General features: G+C 44.6%; 1 protein-coding gene across 1 annotated transcript; it reads right to left on the bottom strand.

Annotated features, from left to right (window-relative positions):
- Positions 1 to 1,506: 1,506 nt before the first annotated feature.
- gpr156 (G protein-coupled receptor 156) lies at positions 1,507 to 21,025 on the bottom strand. Its single transcript, XM_078408655.1, has 9 exons — positions 20,870 to 21,025; positions 18,897 to 19,021; positions 17,330 to 17,468; positions 13,114 to 13,224; positions 11,700 to 11,825; positions 11,029 to 11,124; positions 9,889 to 10,125; positions 5,470 to 5,631; positions 1,507 to 3,086 (listed from the first exon to the last, which is right to left on the bottom strand). The coding sequence occupies exons 1-9, from the start codon at positions 20,984 to 20,986 to the stop codon at positions 1,692 to 1,694; spliced, it is 2,508 nt and encodes an 835-aa protein (XP_078264781.1). The 5' UTR covers positions 20,987 to 21,025; the 3' UTR covers positions 1,507 to 1,691.
- Between the last annotated feature and the right edge of the window lie 3,354 nt (positions 21,026 to 24,379).

The following is a 24,379-nucleotide window of genomic DNA, read 5'->3' as shown; positions in this document are numbered from 1 at the left end:
ATGACCAAGGGAGTGGCGTAGCCCCCGGGCGCCGCCACAGGACCCCCCCCCCCCCCAAGAGCCAAAGGCACGAAACGGACAGGGGGATGGACGAAACGGCCAGCCCGCGTGCGCGCCACGGCGGGCGCAGGAACCGGAACCACCCCGCCAGGGGAACCGGAACCACCCCGCCAGGGGAACTGACCCAGGAAGTGACCTAATCCCTCCCGTCCACTGAGTGCCGAGTGGAATGACCAAGGGAGTGGCCTAGCCCCCGGGCGCCGCCACACACTGTTGTATGTTCTTATCAACCTTTAAAAAAAAATTGTTTGAATATCAATAAAGGAAATTCTTGACATTTTGACGGAAAATTGATGTATGAAGTTATTGTAGTTCAGAGTAGTTTCTCATGGCATCACTTTCAAATAGTCATGATGCAGAATGATTGGAAACCCTACCGTCCATCCCCTTCTATAGGGAAAGTGGGTGAAACGTGAATTGTCTTCAGTTGTCTTCAGTCTTCAGGGTCATAGCTTGTCGTAGCTTGTCGCGGGTGGACGTAGGTTGACTTCGGTTGTCGTAGGTTGTCGCCTCTGTGGTAGCAGGTTGCTGTAGGTGTTGTCGTAGGTGCGGTCGTAGGTGGACGTTCTACTTGCGACGATTGGGTCGCCGGTTTTCGGTCGCTTGCCGTAGCTTGACGTCGACTAGGTGATAGGTTGTTGTAGCTTGTCGTAGACATTGTCTTTTCGGCGACCTGCTACGACTGTGACAGTCCCCGGCAGTCGCCTTAAAAAACGCCTAACTGGGACAGGGTCTTAACTAAATAGTACACCTCATTTTCTAAAAGTTCAACAGGCACACAACTCGAGGGAAGTCATGTGTATTTGTGTACAAAAAGATGCAACATTTAAATCACATGTCTTAAAACTTACATAATTAATGTTTACTGCGTTAATTTCCGATCCTCCTTTATTTCTGTAGTAAGAGTAATGCTTGCTAAACTAATACCTGAAATAAAACTCAGTGGTTGGCTTGCCAAGTTAAATGAGCTTTCCTTTTCCGATGGAAAACTATTTAGATTTCAACATATTTGAGTGTGGAATTGGCAGTGGGAAGTGTTTCAGCTGAGAGCTATAATAAATGTTTAGGATTACTGCCATGTATTACTTACGTATATATAAAAATCCATGTACACAAAAAATGGCCCGACTTAATTATTCTTTTTTTCTTTATTATATAACATTCAGTATACTGCTAACAAGAAATCTCAATGCATGACCTTAATTTAGTTATAGCAAACAAAATAAATATGCAGGAAGGAACTGCAGATGCTGGTTTTAACCGAAGATAGACACAAAAAGCTTGAGTAACTCAGCAGGTCAGACAGTATCTCTGGAAAAAAGGAACAGGTGATGTTTTGGGTCAAGACCCTTCTTCATTCAGAAGAGTCTTGACCCGAAACGTCATCTATTCCTTTTGTTTTTAGAGATGCTGTCTGACCCGCTGAGTTACTCCAGCATTTTGTGTTTATCTTCAAAATAAATTAAATACTTCAACAAAGCAGGACCATCCTCTTGAAAGAAAACTGGCAACAAATTGGTGCATTTGAAAAAATTATAACATTTTAAAAAACATAGAAATTCAAACAACACAGTACAGGATCAGGCCCTTCGGCCCACAATGTCTGTGCCGAATACAATGGCAAGAAAAGATCATACAAAAGTGGGTTTTAAGTCCTCTTTAAAATTAACAATTGGATGGCTATGAAAATGCTTTTGTGACCAGTCGAATGGCGCATTATATACCTCGCTGTCTGATGTCTCTGATATACTGGAGTTACACGAGTCTTGGCAACACACTTCACAATATGACCTGTGGTAGTAGCAAAACATCTCATCAGAACTATCTGATTCTGAGTCTGAATAATCATACTGATATATTTCAGAAGATTCCTCTACACCACCTATTTGAATTCCTTTGGGGGGTAAGTCTGTTTTCAGGTCTGAATGGGATTTGATAATACAATCTCCTCCTGAAGTCAGAGAGTGGACATGTCCATCCCCTTGCTCTATTTTTTGAGGTGTTTGCCAGGCATTAAGGTGCATTTGCATTTTCTCCACTGACTGTAACGTTAGTAGACAACTGGACTCATTTACATCTTGTGATAGCTGGCGGCGAGTCCTTTGTAATTGACTAGGTAGTGCATTTATTGTGTCCCTGTTAGACTCTTTGTTGATATATTTTGCACATTGAGGTGTTGAATGTAGGATGTAATTTGGAGGAGGTACACTCCTTATAGAATAAAATGGTGGCCTCCTTCGTCTCATCATGTACGGAGAAATGTTATGACAGTGATGTTTCATCCACTCCGCAGTCCAACCGTATTGTCCAAGATTCCCGGTCGGTAAGATGCGTCTTGCTTTATTTGGTGAATAGATTGTGTTCACAGCATTAACATTCAACTCTTGCAGAATCTCCTGCAGCTTCGCACTGTTCACAAACTTGTTTTTGATCCCTTTTATTGGACCGCCTATCGCAGGTTTTGCATCTGGCCCAGTTACAATTGCTGGTTGGGCTGAGGACGAGGTGAGCATTTCACCTGAAGGATCCTGCATGACTTCCACTCGATTGTCCAAATTGCTCGGAATTTCTAATGTTATTTCCAGGGCATCGAGTGCCTTTTGAAAAGATCCTGTAATCATCTCAGAGTCTGGATAGTTCTCAGAGTCTCGGTAAAAACATCCAGAATCTTTTAAGACTTCTATCCCCTCTTGAGAATGCAAAACTGTTTCCGGACTAATCTTAGTGTCATGTCCGATTTGTCCCAATTGACCCTGCAGTGACACAGGTTGAATGTCTTGCTGTGATCCCGAGCTGTGATCTTGATTCTTCTGCACGTCTGACAAAGGCACCTCCTTCAGTGGACCTCCTGTTGTTGTGTTGGGACACATGACCGCAGAATTTATCAAAGGGCTGCAAGCCGGGCTGGGTTGTGAAGCCGGAATATCATCTCTAAACTCCTCAATGTATTCCGGTTCCATTAAATACATCAGCCTTTCCTTCACATTGTTAACCTGCTCCTGCAGACATTCAATCGTTACATTTTTCTGTGGATGAGAAAAATAAATTACTCATAGCTAAATTATAGTTTAATGTAAAAATTTTAAGGAAAATCCCACAGGACTTGTTCATTACCAATTGCCAATAATAAAAGGGCATCTTTGGAGTGTGGGAGGAAACCGAAGTTCTCGGATAAAACCCACACAGGCCACTGGAAGAACGTACAAACTTCGTACAGACAAACAACTGTAGCCAGGATCGAACCTGGGTCTCTGGTGCTGTAAGGCAGCAGCTCTACTGCTCTGTCACCATGCTGCCCAGGTTCATCTGTCTACAGATTGGAGAGGAAGCATTCTGTGTCTTGTAAGTACCTACTCTCTGTTTGCGATGTTTAATTAGCAATTCCACCAACACAGGGATTCTTAGCAGGAAGCTTAGAAAGGTAGTGTGCAGGAAGGAACTACAGATGATGGTTTATACCGAAGATAGACCCAAAATGCTGGAGTAACTCAACATCTCTGGAGAGAAAAAAATGTGTGCTGTTACAAGTTGAGACCAGATTTAGCGTCAGGGGAGAGGGAAACTAGAGATATGGAAGGTACACAGAGAATGTAAGGTGTGAAAACGACAGATCAAAGCAGACCACGATCAAGCAAATGTAGAATGGTTCATTGTTGGCTGAGGGGAAGGTGACAACGAGGCACACAATTTACTAAACTAAATCAGGAGGACAGTGAAACTAGTCGGAGAACTAGGGTTGGGGAGGGATGGAGAGAAAGGGAAAGCAAGAGTTACTTGAAGTTAGAGGAATCAATATTCATACAGCTGGGTTGTAAGTGTTGTCCAATGTTATAGCTACCTTCCCGCGGATGAATTTTCAGGTGGAAACAGCCACCGTTATCTTGGTTCATCACTTTAATATCTGAAAGGATTTCCTGTACTATCCAGTATTCTCTGAGCCTTGTTCCACTTGCCTGCCATTGGGATGCCTGTCTGATCAGGAATTGCTTGGTTGTGGGACCATATTTATCTCTTTAATTAGTTTACGATGCTGGTTTAAACCGAAGATAGACACAAAAAGATGGAGTAACTCAGAAGGTCAGACAGCATCTCTGGAAAAAAGGAATAGGTGATGTTTTGGGTCGAGACCCTTCTTCAGTCAGAAGAGTCTTGACCCGAAACGTCATCTATTCCTTTTTTTTTTAGAGATGCTGTCTGACCCGCTGAGTTACTCCAGCATTTTGTGTTTATCTCTTTAATTAGTTTACGATCAGTGTGAAAAGTATTCCAGCATTAGCACATCGTTAAGGGTTATCTCGGTGCTGGACAGCTGTTACATGGGTACATCGGACTATATTATTAGCCCATGGAGCAGGAGCAACCCCAGTAACTCATGTCTAACAAGTCCTCAAAAACCTCTCAAAGACCTCTCAAAGTCACTAGGGTGAGAGGGGAAAGATTTAATAGGAACCTGAGGACCAACTTTTTCACAGAGGGTGGTGGGTGTATGGAACAAGCTGCCAGAGGATGTAGTTGAGGCAGGTACTGTAACAATATTTAAAATATACTTGGACAGGTACATGGATAGGAAAGCTTTCAAGGGATATGGTCCAAACACGGGCATGAAGGGCCTGTTTTGTGCCGTATGACTCTAACCTTTCCCTCAGTGTCAGCAACACGAAGGAGGTAGTCATTGATTTCAGGAAATGAAGTGGTGTGCACAACCCAGTCAGCATCAATGATGCTGAAGTGGAGATGGTCGACGGCTTCAAGTTCCTCAGTGTTAATATCACCGACAATTTGTCCTGGATCAACCACATTGAACCTATGGCCACGAGAGCACACCTCACACTGCATCCTCAGAAGACCAAGTAGGTTTGGCATGTCTCCATTACTCCTGCCAACTTCCACAAATGCACTATAGAAAGCATCCTTTCAGGATGCATCACAACTTGGTTTGGGAACAGCTCTGCCCAAGATCGCAAGTAATTGAAGAGAGCTCTGCCCAAGATCGCAAGTAATTGAAGAGATTCTTTTTGTGCACAACCCGCAGGCATTGCCACTTTCATTTCACTGCACATCGTGTATGTGTATGTGACAAATAAATTTGACTTGACTTGACTTGACTTGAGTTGTGGATGTTGCCCAGTCCATCACACAGGTGTCATGGCATTACAGTAACTGTAATGCTACAGAGCTGTAACACTATATTCTGCACTGGTATTTTTCTCTTTGCATTACCCGTTGTCTACTTGTGTGTGGCTCGATTATACTCGTGTATAGTACGATTTGACGGGTTAGCAAGCAAATAATCTTTTTCACTGTATCCCGGTACAGGTGACAATAATAAATCATACCAACATCAAACGGTCTATGTAATATCTGAACAAGTGGCAATATTTGGATTATACAGTGTAAAAACCACTCCACCTCAGTGAGAAGACGTTTCATGGAGTTATTCTCCCCAAGCAGGTGATAGATCTGCTCATCGCTGTACATAGAACGGAAAGTCTTGCTTGGACTACTTAAATACTTGGACATTTGATTAGGCGTATGGTTTAATTCTTCATCAAATTTCTTCCATTGTCTGACCTGTTAAGAGAGCTCAGATGATTAATTTGCATTTACCTCATTTCATACAAATTTACCTCTGAAGCATGTCAATAAATAGAATTATCCACTTCCACTTGTATAGAAAGGAACTGCAGATGCTGGTTTATACCGAAGATAGACACAAAGTGCCGGAGTAACTCAGCCGGTCAGGCTGCATCTCTGGAGAAAAAGGATGGGTGACGTTTCGGATGGATTATAGGTGGGGGTAGGGTGGGAAATCGAGCTGGAAGAGAGAAGGGGGCAGGACAAAGCTGGGTAGGTTAAGAAGTGGAGTGTGTAGATGCTGGTTTATACTGAAGGTTGACAGAAAGTGCTAGAGTGTATATGTCTGGAGGACATATGCCTAGTCAAACCGCATGTCAAAAACCTCGGCATAATATTTGACTCTGCATTAAAATTTGATAAGCAAGTCAACGCTGTGGTAAAAGCCAGCTTCTTCCAACTTCGAACCATAGCTAAAATCAAACCTTTCCTCCAATTCGACGACACAGAAAAAATCATTCACGCTTTCATTTTCTCCCGCCTAGACTACTGCAACTCCCTATACACTGGGATCAGCCAATCTTCCCTGTCCCGCCTGCAACTGGTCCAAAACGCCGCAGCGAGACTCCTGACGGGTACCCGTAAAAGGGACCACATCACCCCGATTCTGGCCTCTCTCCACTGGCTCCCTGTACGGTACAGAATCAACTTCAAGCTCCTCCTATTCACGTATAAAGCCCTAAATGGACACTCCCCCCCCCCACATCAAAAATCTTCTAACCCCCCTCTCTAACTCCAGGTACCTCAGGTCGGCCGACTTGGGGCTACTCACTATCCCGCGGTCTAGGCTTAAGCTCAGGGGTGACCGCGCTTTTGCGGTTGCAGCTCCTAGACTGTGGAACAGCATCTCTCTCCCCATCAGAACTGCCCCCTCCATCGACTCCTTTAAGTCCAGGCTCAAAACCTATTTCTACTCCCTAGCGTTTGAGGCTCATTGAGGAGGCGCTGTGAACTGTTTGCGTGCTACTGTATGTTTCTTTCTTTTTTTTTTCCATTGGAACCTAATCAGATGTACAGCACTTTGGTCAACGTGGGTTGTTTTTAAATGTGCTATACAAATAAAATTGACTTGACTTGACTTGACTTGACACAATATTAGATAAACAATATCTTGAGCATGTTTCAATGTTTGCGAGATCAATAAAACTCAGTTTCAGTCCACATAGGAAATAAAAATTTGATATTTTGTCCGTGGAAAGAGGGAAACCAAATGGCAACATTTAATAAACAGTCTTCAGCTAAAAATTATCTTCTGCCGGAAAGCAATGCAGAAATAGTGAGGTTTGAAACTTGGACGATTGCAAGGAGTTGTATTACGGAAACAAGTCCAACAGATTATACAGCACGGTAACAGGACCTTCAACCCAACACGTTCTTGCTGACCAAGATGCCCCATCTAAGATAGTCCCATTGCCTGCTTTTGGCCCAATGCTAGCACCAATTGGTGTTGATAATCCATGTGAGGCTTGTTCCATCTTACTTGCAAAATCCTCCAACCTTCTCCCTGCCTTAACTTATCTGTGGCTGAAATCATTGTGCATGTTTTTGTCATTTCCAGATTCCTAAACTGCTCTCGATCTGTCTCCCTCTACCACAGTTCTTTTTGAAAGTTCACCGGCCTGAAATGTTTATTCTTTCTCCACAGATGCTGCCTGGCGTATTGATATCAGTAGCATTTTCTGATCTTATCCCAACCCTCTGAAAACCTGAGATTGACAAAAACTCCTCTCCCCATGATCTAAATCGCTGAAGTGTCATCCACTCCTCACCCACCTCATTGGCTCCCACGTAACTTGATGTTAAGTGTGAGAAGGAACTACAGACGTTAGTTTAAACCGACGAAAGGCTAAAAAAGCTGGAGTAACTCAGCGGGACAAGCAGCATCTCTGGAGAGAAGGAATGGGTGACGTTTCGGGTCGGGTCGGGTCTGAAGAAGGGTCTCGACCCGAAACGTCACCCATTCCTTTTCTCCAGAGATGCTGCCTGTTCCGGAGAGTTACTCCAGCTTTTTGTGTCTAACTTGATTTTAAAATGACCACTTGTAATGCCATTTTCAGGAATCTTTGAACCTTCACCCCTCTATCCCTTTATAGGTAAGTCAGATCTCCTGACAGTCTTTCCATTTACTGCATACTTTTCTCTTGCATTTATCCTCCCCAAATACACAACCTAAACCCTTCCTAATTAAGATAGACACAAAATTCTGGAGTAACTCAGCGGGACAGGCAGCAGCTCTGGAGAGAAGGAATGGGTGACGTTTCGGGTTGAGACCTTTCTTCAGACTGAGCAGACAGACGTCACCCATCCCTTCTCTCCAGAGATGCTGCCTGTCCCGCTGAGTTACTCCAGCATTTTGTGTCTATCTTTGGTTTAAACCAGCATCTGCAGTTCCTTCTTACACACACCACTCCTGATTAAACTCCATTTGCCTTTTATAATTTTACTCGATTCCTGATCCAAGTTAAATCTATCTTAGGCTGTAGTTTTGTTACAGCTCTCTGCAAACTTGGTTAGAATAACTTCCAGAAGTTATCTGGTGTGCTCTCAGCAGCCAGCCAAATATGTGACTTAGGGCAGCAGGAATTCTGCCCATCTTTTACCATTGTAAAAACAATATATTTTAAACGTTTTTTTTGCAGCAATTAATCAGCCATCTTTGACTTCAACAAACCAAAAGTGGAATTCAGTGCATTGCATGTAGAATTCAATCCTAACAACATCAAATTTTATGTATCTTTACACTCTGCACGTTTGTATCTGCATCACATCTGCTCACTAACTTTATCAGGAAGGTCTTTAAATGAAGCTTTGTACTGCCCCACACTTTTTGTTATAGGCAAAGTGCGTGCGTTCGTAGAACGGTTCTCATTTCACGTATTTAATAGCAGATCTTAAAAAGGTTGCAGACACAGCCCGTGCAAATAAGTGAACACGATAGCACTAAACTTCCTGGCTGGCTCCAGCCAATTCCCCGCTGGATTGGAAGCCAGCCCTGAAGCTGAACTGTGCTGAGATTCCCCACTGTTTCTGCTGGGGAGTGCCGTCTTATCCTGTGCCAGGATAAAACTGGCGCAAGAACTGTCAGTTCACTGATTTCGTTTGGGGTTGTGGATAGGCAGGGAAGAATAAGGTGAGATTTTTAACTAGCGGCTTGCTTTCAGTCACTTAGAAATGTTTTTAAATGTTTTAGTTAGTATTTTCTTCAAAAACTGTTATGAGAGAGTTAAGTGTGTTTAATTGTCATATGTACCAGCAATGGAACAATGAAATTCTTGCTGCAATTTTACAAGCCCATTAACACAATATCACACAGATAAATATACAATCATTAATAATACAATAAATTAATAATCAATAATACTTGCTAACCAGACCATAAAAGAACACAAAACCAAAGTTCACAATGCAACCAAAACGGTTGAAGAAACAAGGAACTGCAGATGCTGGCTTACAAAAACAGACAAAGTGCTGGAGTATCTCAGCAGGTCAGGCAGCATCTCTGGAGACCATGGATAGGTGACGTTTCAGGTTGGAACCATTCTTTGGACTGATTGTGGTGGGGGGGGGGAAGAAAGCTAGATGACAGGAGAGGCGGGGCAAAGCCTGGTGAGTGATAGGTGGATACAGATGATAGGCAGATGGTTGAATAAGCCAGAGATGAAACAAAAGGTGTGAGATAGAGAAGAATTGTGAATTCTGAAGCCAGAGGGCGGTTACGGTGGCGCAGTGGTAGAGTTGCTGCCTTACAGTGAATGCAGCGCAGGAGACCCAGGTTTGATCCCGACAAGGGTGCAGTCCGTATGGAGTTTGTACGTTCTCCCCGTGACCTGCATGGGTTTTCTCCGAGATCTTAGGTTTCCTTCCATACTCCAAAGACGTACATATAGGTGAAAGGGGAGGGGAGAAATGGGCATTATTCCAGGTGAGACACGGGAGAGAATGGGAATGGGGTAGAGGGAGGGGGGAATTTGTCGGTTAGTTACCTGAAATTGAAATTTTTAATATTAATGCCGTTAGGTTGTAAGCCACCTAAGCGGAATATGAGTGTTAAAATAACAGTTTAATTTAGTTAGAAACTAAAAATAGTTGCAGGAGTACGCCATTCGGCCCTTCGAGTTTTGTTGTAAGCGATTTTGAATGTTGGAGACATTGAGGGTGAAGTTCCAAGACTGCATTTATTGCATCCTTTCTTACCTGTGGAATGAAGATCAAACAGTTGATTGTTGAGGTGCAGACAAAGATTCCCGCAGTGGTGATACCATAGGTTAGGTTGGGCCAGGAATCCAGGAATCTGATGATGGGGATGATTATTCCTGAGGTGAACATGACCATGTAAACTCCCACCATGATGGTGATGGTTTGGTTGACGGGAGGAGAGCTGACATTGCTCGTTAGACCAGCTAGATAGGTACCATAAAGCAGAAGACTCCCCTGCGTGGCAAAGAATAAGTAGTTGTCAGTATCATGTCACTGTTCCCACAGAACTAAATAATACAAACTAAGTTCGTATTATTGCCCGTGCACGGGTGGCACGGTGGCGCAGCGGTAGAGTTGCTGCTTTACAGAGCTTGCAGCGCCGGAGACACGGGTTTGATCCCGACTACGGGTGCTGTCTGTATGGAGTTTGTACGTTCTCCCCGTGACCGCGTGAGTTTTCTCCGGGATCTACGATTTTCCTCCCACACTCCAAAGGCGTACAGGTTTGTAGGTTAATTGGCTTGGCATAAGTGTAAATTGTCCCTGGTTGTGTGTAAGACAGTGTTAATGTGCAGGGATCGCTGGTCAGTGGCGACTCGGTGGGCCGAAGGACCTGTTTCCGCACTGTATTTCTAAACTAAACTAAGTCCACCACTCCCTGAAAGTGGCAATGCAAGTAGATTGAGCGGTAACAAAGTCCTCTGTAAATTGCCGCTAGTGAGGAGGGAGTAAATGAGAAAGTGGGATAAAGTGGGACTAGTGTGGACAGGTGATCGATGGTCGGCATGGACTTGGTGGGCCGGAGGGCCTTTTTCCATGCGGTTTCTTTCAATCAATCAATGAGGGTGAATAGACAATAGATGCAGGAGGAGGCCATTTGGCCCTTCGAGCCAGCACCGCCATTCAATGTGATCATGGCTAATCATTCTCAATCAGTACCCCGTTCAATACAGAATTATCAGGACTACAATACCAATTGAGCTGTTACTTTAACTCTGTGGCTCTCTCCATAGATGCTGCCTAACCTGCTGAGAATGTCTACCATTTCCACGTTTATATATTCCTCCCAGACAGAGAACAAAGAAAAAACATTGGAGTTGAGCTTCAAGAGTGGAAAAAGGAAATAAATATTCCTACCTTTAGAAGTGAAATGAGAATAATCCAGATGTCTGTGTAGTGAGATGCACAACATTTAATCGTTGTGACAGAGTAAGACAGATCTTTCTCAATTGCCTGTGGGACGAAAAAACATCCATAAAGCCATCAGGGAATACAATGTGAATTGTTCATTTTCCTTTCTGCCTGTGTAATACTCATAGGAGATTGACTTATGGTAAATCAAATTAAAATACGTTTACTGGAGATGCAAGAATCTGCAAACACTGGAACCTGAAGCAAAAAAAACAAAGTGCTAGATGAACTCAGCGGGTCAGGCAACATCTTGGGGGGGGGGGTGGCAGACGATGTTTGGGTCGGGACCCTTCTTCACATTAATCATATGAATTATGAGTAGGATTAGAGCATCTACCCCCACCCCCACTATCTCCACAAGATCATTACTGTTCTTCCGCCTCAGTCACTCTTTTCCAGCTTTCTCCATCTGTCTGAAGAAGGGTCCCAACCCGAAACTGCAGGGAACATCTGTGCCTCCACAGATGCTGCCCGGCCTGCTGAGTTCCTCCAGCACTTTCTGTTTTGCTCAAAATGAGTTTCCATTTGACATTCTCTTTTTTTTATGAACACTTGGGAGTCGTCACATTTTTAAAGCTGTCCGTGTGAGCACCGAAGTTGGAAGAGTTGTACTTTACCCTTATCCCTGCATTTATGGATTGTGTACACTCCAATGGATCAGCAATGCCCCACGTCACCAGAACCAGCACATCGACGCCAATCACCCCCGCTACCAGCCCCAGTAACTGCACGTCTTTGATGATCTGAAAGGCAAAGCAAGTTTGGTTCATTATATCAAACTTGACAGCTGGATTTGTCACCTCAGACACAGACACATGCTCACACACCACCAGACTCAGGAACGGCTTCTTCCCTTCTCTACTGTCTGAGAGTACTGTCTGATTCACCTCTACCCCAATGAGGACATTGGACTTTGTCTCTGGAACTGGGGCGCTACAATGCTGAGAACTACATTCAGCACTCTGTATCTTCCCCTTTGCTCTACCTATTGTACTTGAGTTTGACTTGATTGTGTTTATGTATAGTATCATCTGATATTTTTGGATAGCATCCAAAACAAAGCTTTCTACAGTACCTCGGTACACATGACAATAATAAATCTAAACCTAAAAGAAGCAATAAATTAAATGACACTATCATATCTGCCTCCACCACCAATCCTGGCAGTGTGTTCCAGGCACCAACCATCCTCTGTATAAAAAAACCTGCCCTGCAACATCTCCTTTAAACTTTGCTCCTCATCTTGCAATGCCCCCTAGTCTTTGGTATTTCTATCTTGGGAGGAAGACTCTGTCTACTTTGTGTCTGGTTTTGAATGTATGTCTCTGACATTTAAAGACAGTTGAAATGGATGTCAATTAATTTTAAAAATAAATAATGCTTTACATTTCACTCCTCTCCTTATCTGACACCCTTTTGACTCCTTTTTATGCTTCGTCTTTGTCAATTATTCCACCCATCTGCCAACAGCTCCCCCCCCCCCCAGCCTCACTCGCCTGTATCCACCTTTCACTTGCCAGGATTTGTCCTCTCCCCCCCCCCCCCCCCCCCCCCCGCTCCATCTTTCTGAAGAAGGGTCCTGATCCGAAAAACTATTTTACCATTCCCTCCACAGATGCTACCTGAGCTGCTGAGTTCCTCCAGCACCTGGTGTCTTTTTTTGTAATCCAATATTTCCAGTTCCTTCTTTCTGACATCCTGCAAGGCACCCTTGAGCTCCATGACACAGTTCATCCCAATTATTGTGCAGGAAAGAACTGCAGATGCTGGTTCACACCAAAGATAGACACAAAATGCTGGAGTAACTCAGCATCTCTGGAGAGAAGGAATGGGTGATGTTTTGGGACGAAGATGGATCCCAACCTGAAACGTCACCCATTCTTCCTTCTCTCCGAAGATCTCACCCCAATTGTTGTACAGTGTATTAAGCCAGCAAATATAAACCGAGTTCTCCTAGTTGTCCCCCCTTGCCATGGATTCATACAACGTCTGGAGATAACCTGGGTCGCAGGAGTTCACTTGGTTGCTTACCACTCTCTTCTCCGGGATTCGTTGTGTGAAGACTTTGTACAGTCGCCAGCTCTTCCCCAGTATGGGTCCAAATATCAAAGAGGTTCCTATGCACAGTGTCCAGATGCGAATCTGCAATTTAAAATAAAGCTTTCACCAAAACGTACTGAAGTTAACAACGGCCACACTGCAGCCACAGAAATAGTGGGTAAATATTTTAATTTCTCCATTGCAGTGTTGCTTTTCCTGCCATGTCAGGCAGCTGAGAAGTAAATATACCTGCAGGCATGTAGGAAAGAGACACCATTTCAATGCGAGACACCATTTGTGTTTGTTATCTGATCTGTGTCTGCCTCTTCATATCTACGATGAATGAAACTGAGACACGATATCAGACCCAGAAAGAAAAGCAGAGCAATGATTCAATAGATATCAAAAAAATGTACCTCTAGCTTAACATTGATCTCTGCCACCAGAAGCACTAGCATTTAATGATCTGTTTCCACTTGATTTTCATTGTACCTGTACTTCGCTGTACTTGTGCATATGACAACAAATCCAACTCAACTACACCACTGAAGGGATCTATAAGAGTCGCTGCCTCAAAAAGGCAGCCAGCATCATCAAAGACCCACACAACCCTGGCCACGCTCCCATTTTACTGCTACCATCAGGAAGAAGGTACAGGAGCCTGAAAACTGTGGCCACCAGGTTCAACAGCAGAAGATAGACACGAAAAGCTGAGTCTGAAGAAGGGACTCGACCCAAAACATCACCTATTCCTTTTCTCCAGAGATGCTGTCTGACCTGCTGAGTTACTCCAGCTTTTTGTGTCTATCTTCGGTTTAAGCCAGCATCTGCAGTTCCTTCCTGCACAGATTCAAGTACACCTTCTTCCCAGGACTAACCTCAGCAAATCTAATCTTCTACAGACTGTGCCTTTGGTTGCCTGAAGCCTATAGGTTTTTTTCCCCCACTAGTATTGTGGTTATTAATTTATTGAAAAGGACACAAAGTGCAGGAGTAACTCAGCGGGTTAGGCAGCATCCCTGGAGAACATGGATAGGTGATGTTTCTGGTTGAGACATTCTTAGTCATAGAGTGATACCGTGTGGAAACAGGTCCTTCCCTCACACTTGCCCACACCGGCCACCATGTTCCAGCTACACTAGTCCCACCTGCCCGCATTTTTCCATATCCCTTCAAACCTGTCCTATCCATGTACCTGCCTAACTGTTTCTTAAATGTTGGGATAGTCCCTGCCTCAACTACCTTCTCTGGCAGCTTGTTCCATATACCCACCACCTTCAGGCTGAATTTATTAATGGAATATTATTTTGTTTATTATTTATTCATTGTGTGCATTGCTATTACAGACCGGTTAAACTGCTGCAATTGTCAGTAATTATGACAAGTAAACAAACACTTAACTCTTGACATTAGCAACTTAATCTATTTCACTTTTACTGCACCTCCCTAGCCTCCATTCACTTATTCATTAAATGTCCATAATTCACAGCTTTGTCAGTTTCTCACCAAAACATTTGCTACGGGAGATAAAAAGTGTTTGTAGCACATTGCAAAGACATGATGCTGACATTTTGCAATGGGAAGTTGCGGTTGGCGTCCATGTTGCAGTTGCGGCTCTGGCCACTGGAAGGCGGTGTTGCACCAGGCACTGAGTAAACATCCCTCTGGTCAGGCACAATAACTGGGGATCTCAAACACTTCACAGACCCGTGGTGAACCCTGTCAACTGACCTGTCAGGCGAACGACAACAAACAGAGACAGCAGAAGCAGAAGCAGCTTCATAACTTCTGCTGCCTCAAACGCAAGAAGAAGACAGAAGCTACACCACAAAGAACCACTTTAACATCAGTGCTCAAAATACAAGAAACATTTCTATCCTGCAGTCCTAAAATTTCAAATTGTCCAATTTGTGGCATTCAAGAGATGTTGAGATAGGTACATAGATGTGCAAAGAATGAAGGGAAATGGATCATGTGCAGGCAGAGCGGATAAAATAGTCACAGCCTGTCCAACCTCTCCCTATGACTCAATCCCATAAACCAGGAAACACATCCTGTACCCTTCCCAACTTAATAACATCCTTCCCATAGATGGCCAACCAGAATTGCTGGCAGCACACTCCAAGTACGTCACAAAGTGCTGGAGTATCTCAGTGGGTCAGGCAGCATCACTGGAGAGCAGGGATAGGTTGCATTTCGGTCTTGATCGAAATGTCACCTATTCATCCATTTGCTTGGCTCGCTGAGTTACTTCAGCACTTGTTTTTTTTGTAATCAGCATCTACGGTTCCTTGTATCATCACTCCAGGTGTGGTCTCACCAACGATCTGTACATTCAAAAATAATATACTCTTCTATCTTGTGCACTGAATCAGGTGATCTTATATTTTTTCCACAATAGAAACATTGAAAATAGGTGCAGGAGGAGGCCCTATGGCCCTTCGAGCCAGCACTGCCATTCATTGTGATCATGGCTGATCATCTGCAATCAGTAACCCGTGCCTGCCTTCTCCCCACATCCCTTGATTCCAATGGCCCCCTAGAGCTCTATCTAACTCTCTTTTAAATTCATCCAGTGATTTGGCCTCCACTACCTTCTGTGGCAGTGAATTCCACAAATTCACAACTCTCTGGGTGAAAAAGTTTCTTCTCACCTCAGTTTTAAATGGCCTCCCCTTTATTCTTAGACCGTGTTCCCTGGTTCCGGACTCCCCCAACATTGGGAACATTTTTCCTGCATCTAGCTTGTCTAGTCCTTTTATAGTTTTATACGTCTCTATAAGATCCCCTCTCATCCTTCTAAACTCCAGTGAATACAAGCTTAGTCTTTCCAATCTTTCCTCATATCCCAGGGATTAACCTCGTGAATTTACGCTGCACTGCCTCAATAACAAGGATGTCCTTCCTCAAATTAGGAGACCAAAACTGCACACAATACTCCAGATGTGGTCTCACCAGGGCCCTATACAACTGCAGAAGGACTTCTTTGCTCCTGTACTCAAATCCTCTCGTTATGATGGCCAACATGCCATTAGCTTTCTTCACTGCCTGCTGTACCTGCACGCATACTTTCAGTGACTGATGTACAAGGACACCAAGGTCTCGTTGCACGTCCCCTTTACCTAATCTGACACTCCGGTGAGATAATAATCTGCTTCCTTATTTTTGCCGCCAAAGTGAGTAACCTCACATTTATCTACATTATACTGCATCTGCCATGCATCTGCCCACTCACTCAACCTGTCCAAGTCACCCTGAAACCTCCTAACATCCTCTTCGCAGTTCACACTGCCACCCAGCTTTGTGTCATCCGCAAACATGCTAGTGTTACTTCTAATTCCATCATCCAAATCATTAATATATATTGTAAATAGTTGCGGCCCCAACACCAAGCCTCGCGGCACTCCACTCGCCACTGCCTGCCATTCTGAAATGGACCCATCTACTCTTTGTTTCCTGTCTGCCAACCAATTCTCTATCTATGTCAATACCCTACCCCCAATACCATGTGCTCTAATTTTGCTCACCAACTTCCTGTGTGGTACCTTATCAAAGGCTTTGTGAAAGTCTAGATACATTACATCCACTGGCTCTCCTTCATCCATTTTACTTGTCACATCCTCAAAAAATTCCATAAGTTTAGTCAAGCAGGATTTCCCCTTCATAAATCCATTCTGACTTGGACCAATCCTTTTACCGCTATCCAAATGCGCCGTTATTACCTCTTTAATAATTGACTCCAGCATCCCCACCACCGATGTCAGGCTAACTGGTCTATAATTCCCCGTTTTCTCTCTCGCTCCTTTCTTGAAAAGTGGGATAACATTAGCTACCCTCCAATCCACAGGAACTGATCCTAAATCTCTCCTCTCAACCCCATTCTCCTGCCTTCTCCCCATAACCCTTGACACCCTTACTAATCAAGAATCTATCAATCTCCACCTTAAAAATATCCGTTGACTTGGGACTCCACAGCCTTCTGTGGCAATTAATTCCACAGATTCACCAAATAAATTCCTCCTCATCTCCTTTCTAAGGGTATGTCCTTTTATCCTGAGGCTATGGCCTCCGGTCCTAGACTCTCTCACTAATGGAAACATCCTCTCACATCCACTCCATCCAAGCCTTTCACTATTCACTATGGGAGTCATTGACTCTCTCCCTCAGTCACATCTTCCCCTGGGCCAGGATCCTGTTATTTTCCCACCTGAATGATCAGCTTGGTTGATATTTCTGCTGTCACCGTTCTTCCTTCCACAAGCCCGAACATATAACCGCTGCCGTAAGTTAAAATGCTTCCAATAATTGTCACTATGTTGAGGTTTGGGCTGGACATTTTCACAATCCTAACAAAATTAATTTGTGGGAACAAAAAAGCACAATGTGAAATCTTCATGATGACAAACAGATTTAGAGTCATAGAGTCATCATCAGCACAAAAACAGGCCCTTCAGCCCAAAACCATGCTGACCAACATGCCCCAGGCCTTTTGAAAGCTGTTCGTAGGGTGAAAATGAGAAGCTGGTGTGACTTGGGTGGGGGAGGGATAGAGTGGGAGGGAATGCCAGGGCTACCTGAAGTGAGAGAAATCAATATTCATACCACTGGGCTGTAAGCTGCCCAAGCAAAATATGAGATGCTGTTCTGCCTGAACTACCCTGAACATCACCCATTCCTTCTCTCCCGAGATGCTGCCTGACCTGCTGAGTTACTCCAGCATCTGCAGTTATTTTCTTATATTATATATACCCTGATCATCCGGTTGCTGGCCACTTTAATTCTCCCTCCCATTCCCACACGGACCTTTCTGCCCTCGGTCTCCTCCATTGTCTGAATGAGGCTAAATGCAAATTGGAGGAACAACATCTCACATTTTGCTTGGGCAGCTTACAGCCCAGAGGTATGAATATTGATTTCTCTCAATTCAGGCAGCCCCGGCATTCCCTCTCTCTCCGTCCCTCCCCCACCCAAGTCACACCAGCTTTTCATTTTCACCCTACAAACAGCTAACAATGGCCTGTTTCCTTTATCATCGTTACTTTTTTGCATATCATTGTTCTTTATCTCTCCACATCACCATCTATAATCTCTCATTTCCTTTATCCCTAACCAGTCTGAAGAAGGGTCTCTACCTGAAACGTCACCCATTCCTTCTCTCCAGAGAAGCTGCCTGTCCCGTCCGCTGAGTTACTCCAGCTTTCTGTGTCTATCTAAGATTAGACTAAATGGGTTTTGTTTGTCTGATAGAAAGATGGGTCAAATTTATGCCAAGGTCCAGCTGTCTGATCCTGCCTTTATTCAGGATGCATTGATACAATTAACTCTTCCATTTCCTATCCCAAAGACATCCACCAAAGACATTCAGCCCAGACCAGCAAGAGTCAGCAGAGTTGGAATCATCAGCAAAACACAAAGTGCTGGAGGAAGCCAGTGGGTCAGTCAGGCAGCAACTCTACCGCTGCGCCACCCTGTGGAGGGAACGGGCAGGCGACGGTTCAGGTTGGGTCCCTTCTTCAGACTGATCACCACATGTCCACTACCAACCACACCACCCAGACTGAAGAAGGGCCCCGACCCGAAACGTCATCTGTCCACTCCATCCACAGATGCTGCCTGACCCGCAGGGTCTGAGTTCCTCCAGCACTTTTTCATTCAATTCTGTGCATTTTCTTAGCTATGCAATTCAGCAGCAAGTAGGTAATCCTTCCCACTAAGCATTTGATCTCAGAACTTTAAAACCACTGACAGCAGTGCATTATGTTGTTGTCTTGTACCTATTGTTTTTGAACCTGATGGTGAAGAGAAGAAAGAACAAAGCCTGGAGAATGCCACACGACAGCAGGATGCTCATCAGACCCAGTAATACGGGGGAGATATGGTCAGCCTCAGGTGTTATCTCCTGTCAAAAAAAACAAAGACATTATTAAACCAAACTCCATGAGCACAATCAGCACTCAATCCTCATTACAACAGATTAATCTTAAAAACACACTGCTGGAGTAACCCGGCAGGTCAAATCAACTCTTCAGTGTGATTGACATCCTTTGGCCAACCATTAATTATCCCTCACAGAATTAGTAAATCCATCAAGTTCAGAAATTGCAGGGGAATCAAGAACCAGAGGATATAGGTTTAAGGTGAGAGGGGTAAGATTGAATAGGTATATGAGGGGCAACATTTTCACACAGAGGGTGGTGGGTACATGGAACAAACTGCTTGAGGATGCAGGTACTATAACAGCATTTTAAAGATATTTGGACAGGTACATGGGATAGGATACAAAGTGCTGGAGTAACTCAGCAAGTTAGGCAGCATCTGTGGAAAACATGGATGGGTGACGTTTCGGGTTGAGACTCAAGAAGGGTCCCGACCCGAAACGTCGCCTATCCATGTCCTCCAGAGATGCTGCCTGACTCGCTGAGTTACTCCAGCACTTCGTCTGTTTTAGTGGTGTGTAACCCATTTACATTCTTCTTCAGAAAGTAAAATATTGGCTTGTAAATATATTTTAATCACAAGGTGATCAGCCTTGGTGGAACTTGAACCCAGCCATGGTATATCATGGCATAACTCAGCACCTTTGAGAATCAGAAGGGGTAAGAATTCGAGGGGATTTACCACAACATTTGACACTAGACTTATTGTATTTTTAAGTCAAGAGTGTTTTATTGTCATATGTCCTGAAAGTGAATGATTAAATTCTTACTTGCAGGGGCACAATAGATTTATAAACATATTTTTACCACTCTAAAACCCATGATGAACGATAAAAAACATTTCCGTCACCTCCAACGGGATCCCACTACTGGCCACATCTTCCCATCTCCACCCCTTTCCGCAGAGACCGTTCCCTCCGTAACTCCCTGGTCCACTCGTCCCTTCCCACCCAAACCACCCCCTCCCCTGGTATTTTCCCCTGCAACCGCAGGAGATGCAACACCTGTCCCTTTACCTCCCCCCTCGACTCCATCCAAGGACCCAAGCAATGTTTCCAGGTGAAGCAGAGGTTCACCTGCACCTCCTCCAACCTCATCTATTGTATCCGCTGTTCCAGATGTCGACTTCTCTACATCGGCGAGACCAAGCGCAGGCTCGGCGATCATTTCACTCAATACCTTCGCTCAGTCCGCCTTAACCAACCTGATCTCCCAATGGCTCAGCACTTCAACTCCCCCTCCCACTCCCAGTCTGACCTTTCTGTCCTGGGCCTCCTCCATTGTCATAGTGAGGCCCAGCGCAAATTGGAGGAACAGCATCTCATATTTCACTTGGGCAGTTTAACCCCAGCGGTATGAACATTGACTTCTCCAACTTCAGATAGTTCCTCTGTCCCTCCCTTTCCCCTCCCCCTTCCCAGCTCTCCCACTATCTTCCCGTCTCCTACTACATGCTATCTTTGTCCCGCCCCCTCCCCTGACATCAGTCTGAAGAAGGGTCTCGACCCGAAATGTCACCCATTCCTTCTCTCCCGAGATGCTGCCTGACCCGCTGAGTTACTCCGGCATTTTGTGTCTACCTTCAATTTGAACCAGCATCTGCAGTTATTTTTCTACAGATAAAAAGTTCATTATATGTATTTTAAAAACAGACAAATAAACAAGCAATAATAGTGCAGAGTCAAAAATAATGCCGCCAAGTCTATGTAGTTTGGAGCCTATTTGGAAGCTGCGATGTTTAATAGCCTGCTGGTTGTAAGGAAGAAGCTGTTCCTGAACCTGGACGTTACAGTTTTCAGTTTTACACTTACTACTTGGAGCCTGCACAGTTGCTGCAGAAGTTGTATCCCATCTTGTGTGCTGAGGCCCGGATCAATGGTGCATTGCTCAGAGCTGCAGACTGCACTGCAGTTCAGCGTGCTTCTCATAGTGCGAGGCTGTTCAGTATTTCCGTCTCATCGTGTTCCTCTGCTTGGCAAGGTCTGTGTGGTAGTAATACTGGGGTCCATCACCAGAGGGAACCCTCCACCCATCCTGGCAGACAAAGCACAGACACAGCAAAACTCATCACACATGAACTGCTGTGGACGCAAGGAACTGCAGATGTTGGAATCATGCGTAGAACACAAAGTGCTGGAGTAACTCAGCGGGTCAGGCAGCATCTCAGGAGAACATGGATAGGCGACTCGTCAGATCGGGACCCTTCTTCAGTCCCTATGGATCCCAACCCGAAACGTCGCCTATCCATGTCCTCCAGAGATGCTGCCTGATCTGCTGAGTTACTCCAGCACTTTGTATTCTTCTGTTAAACATATGCACTGCTGTGGCGTATTTAGTAATTTTTCTGATTCTTACCTCCACGTGTTATAGAGTTGTAAACCACGGACACAGGCCCTTAGGCTCATCTTATCCATGCGGACACTGTTGGCACACTGGGCTAGTCCCATCCTTCTCCCTTCTGTTCTCCTGGCAGTGATAATTGGTGGTGTTCACTTTTAGACGCAGCAACAACACACCAAGTGACGGAGCAATGGGCAACTTTGCAACCAGTCTTGAACCTAATTTCTTGCCGATTCTCAAGCTAAAGACAGTGAAAGGTGAGCTAAGTGTTTTCCTAAATCCTTCCTCAGCTTAACCAAAACAAGTGTACCAGCAATATCTTTACTGTGATCTTGCCAAGATCACTAACACCATATGCTGAGCAGAATGTGGGAATATCACATTCTTGTAACAAATAGGTTCAGGTTTAGGTTTATTATTGCTACGTGTACCGAGGTACAGCAAAAAGCTTTGTTTTGCATGCTATCCAATCAGATCAGAGATACCAGACAGAAATACAATCAAGTCAAACTCAAGTACAATAGGTCATGCAAAGTGGAAGATGCAGAGTACAGAATATAGTTCTCAGCATTGTAGCGCATCAGTTCCATAGACAAAGTCTATGTTGGACAGTATGTTTATTCGTAGTTAATGATTGGTCGAGTCAAAAACAAATTCAGGGCTTTATTATCCAATTTGGATTTTCAGCTCTGCTCTGAAACCTGATCTCGCATTCTTCTTACCTTTGGCCACACAGGAGGAGGCCCTTCAACCCATCAAGTCCATGCCAGCTTCCTTTCCCACTCACAGAGAGTCATAGAACTGTATAGTACAGAAGCAGACCCACCTTGTCCATGCTGACCAATATGCATTTCTGAGCTAGTGCCATAGCCTGCACGTGGCCATGTTCCTCCAAATCCTTCATATACATGTACCTGTCCAATGTGATCATCAACCCAGTATCAAGGACCCACACCAGCCTGGCCTGGCTGTCATTTCACTCCTACCATCAGAAAGAAGGTATTAGAGTCCAAAAACATGACCGCCAGGTTCAGGAACAACTTCCAACAACCGTGAGACTATTGAACACTATGCAACACTATCTAAACAGTGAACTATGAACTGGCTTGGTTGCTCTAACAAGTTTGGCCTTTTGGACTAGTAATATTGGGGTTTTTAATTTATCGATTTGTTTTGTTTATTCTGTTATCCATGAGTTCTGTGTTTACAGACTAGTTATGCTGCTGCAAGTGAGAATCTCATTGTTCTGCATTTGGTACATATGATAATTAAACACTCTTGACTCGCTTGAAGATAGACTCAAAATGCTGTAGTAACTCAGCGGGACAGGCAGCATCTCTGGATAGAAGGAATGGGTGACGTTTCGGGTCTGAAGAAGGGTCTCAACCCAAAACGTCACTTATTCCTTCTATCCAAAGATACTGCCTAACCCGCTGAGTTACTCCAGCATTTTGTGTCTATCTCCGCCGGTGTAAACCAGCATCTGCAGTTCCTTCCCACACATTGACTCACTTCAAATGTCATAATTGCCCGCTTCGATAGCTTCCTCTGGCCACTCATTCCAGACACAGACTACCCTCTGAATGATAAGGTTACCTCTGAGGTCCCTCTTACATCTCTCCCCTCTCACCTTATCCTGCCAGAGGGCTGGACAGTTTTCAGAGGCAGCCATGCAAGATGCAGTACTGTTCTGTGGCTGCTTGCAAAGAGTCAGAGGGGAGAGATCATACCATGAACTTGGTAGACAAGGAACTGCAGATGCTGGAATCGGATAGTGGGCAGCACAGAGGGCAGCTGGTAGAGCAGCTGCCTCACAGCGCCAGAGACCCAAGTTTGATCCTGACCTCGAGGGCTGTCTGTGTGGAGTTTGTACGTTCTCCCTGTGACCGCATGGGTTTCCACCGGGTGCTTCCATTTCCTCCCACATCCCAAAGTGATCCCAGTGAAGAAAGCGAATGGTATGTTGGCATTCATAGCAAGAGGATTTGAGTTTAGGAGCAGGGAGGTTCTACTGCAGTTGTACAGGGCATTGGTGAGACCGCACCTGGAGTATTGTGTGCAGTTTTGGTCTCCTAATCTGAGGAAAGACGTTCTTGCCTTAGAGGGAGTACAGAGAAGGTTCACCAGATGATCCCTGGGATGGCAGGACTTTCATATGAAGAAAGACTGGATAGACTAGGCTTGTACTCGCTGGAATTTAGAAGACTGAGGGGGGATCTTATAGAAACATATAAAATTCTTAAGGGGTTGGAGAGGCTAGATGCGGGAAGATTGTTCCCGATGTTGGGGGAGTCCAGAACCAGGGGTCACAGCTTAAGGATAAGGGGGAAGTCTTTTAGGACCGAGATGAGAAAACATTTCTTCACACAGAGAGTGGTGAGTCTGTGGAATTCTCTGCCACAGAAGGTAGTTGAGGACAGTTCACTGGCTATATTTAAGAGGGAGTTAGATGTGGCCCTTGTGGCTAAAGGGATCAGGGGGTATGGAGAGAAGGCAGGTACAGGTTACTGAGCTGGATGATCAGCCATGATCATATTGAATGGCGGAGCAGGCTTGAAGGGCTGAATGGCCTACTCCTGCACCTATTTTCTATGTTTCTATGTTTCTATGTTTGTTGGTTAATTGGCCTGCTGGCAATTGCCCCTGGTGTGTAGGGAGTGGATGAGAAAGTGGCACTACATTGAACTAGTGTGAACGGGTGATCGCTGGTCGGCGTGGACTTGGTGGGCCGAAGGGCATGTTTCCATGCTGTATCTTTAAACTAAACTAAACTCACACAAAGTGCTGGTGTAACTCAGTGGGTCAGGCAGCATCTCTGGGGGGCATGGGCAGGCAACGTTCAGCTCTTCAGACCATGAACTCTGTGCCTAGTTTGAGATGTTGATGCAGTTTTAAAAAGATAAAATACAGTGGCAATGTTGCTTTACTTTATAGCTCACAGATGTTGCCACGACTGCCTGACTGGTCAACAAAACAGGAAG

Source organism: Rhinoraja longicauda, chromosome 12 (assembly GCF_053455715.1).
Source record: "Rhinoraja longicauda isolate Sanriku21f chromosome 12, sRhiLon1.1, whole genome shotgun sequence".
NCBI lineage: Eukaryota > Metazoa > Chordata > Chondrichthyes > Rajiformes > Arhynchobatidae > Rhinoraja > Rhinoraja longicauda.
Note: the sequence above shows the minus strand (reverse complement) of the source record. Positions and strands in the feature narration are given on the sequence as shown.

Coding starts and splice junctions, on each gene's coding strand:
- gpr156 (XM_078408655.1), bottom strand. CDS start 20,986: ATGAGAAGCACGCTGAACTGCAGTGCAGTCTGCAGCTCTGAGCAATGC. Junction 19,022..20,869: donor AACTGTGCAGGCTCCAAGTA/GTAAGTGTAAAA, acceptor TTTTTTTGACAG/GAGATAACACCTGAGGCTGA. Junction 13,225..17,329: donor CAACCAAGCTGATCATTCAG/GTGGGAAAATAA, acceptor TTTAAATTGCAG/ATTCGCATCTGGACACTGTG.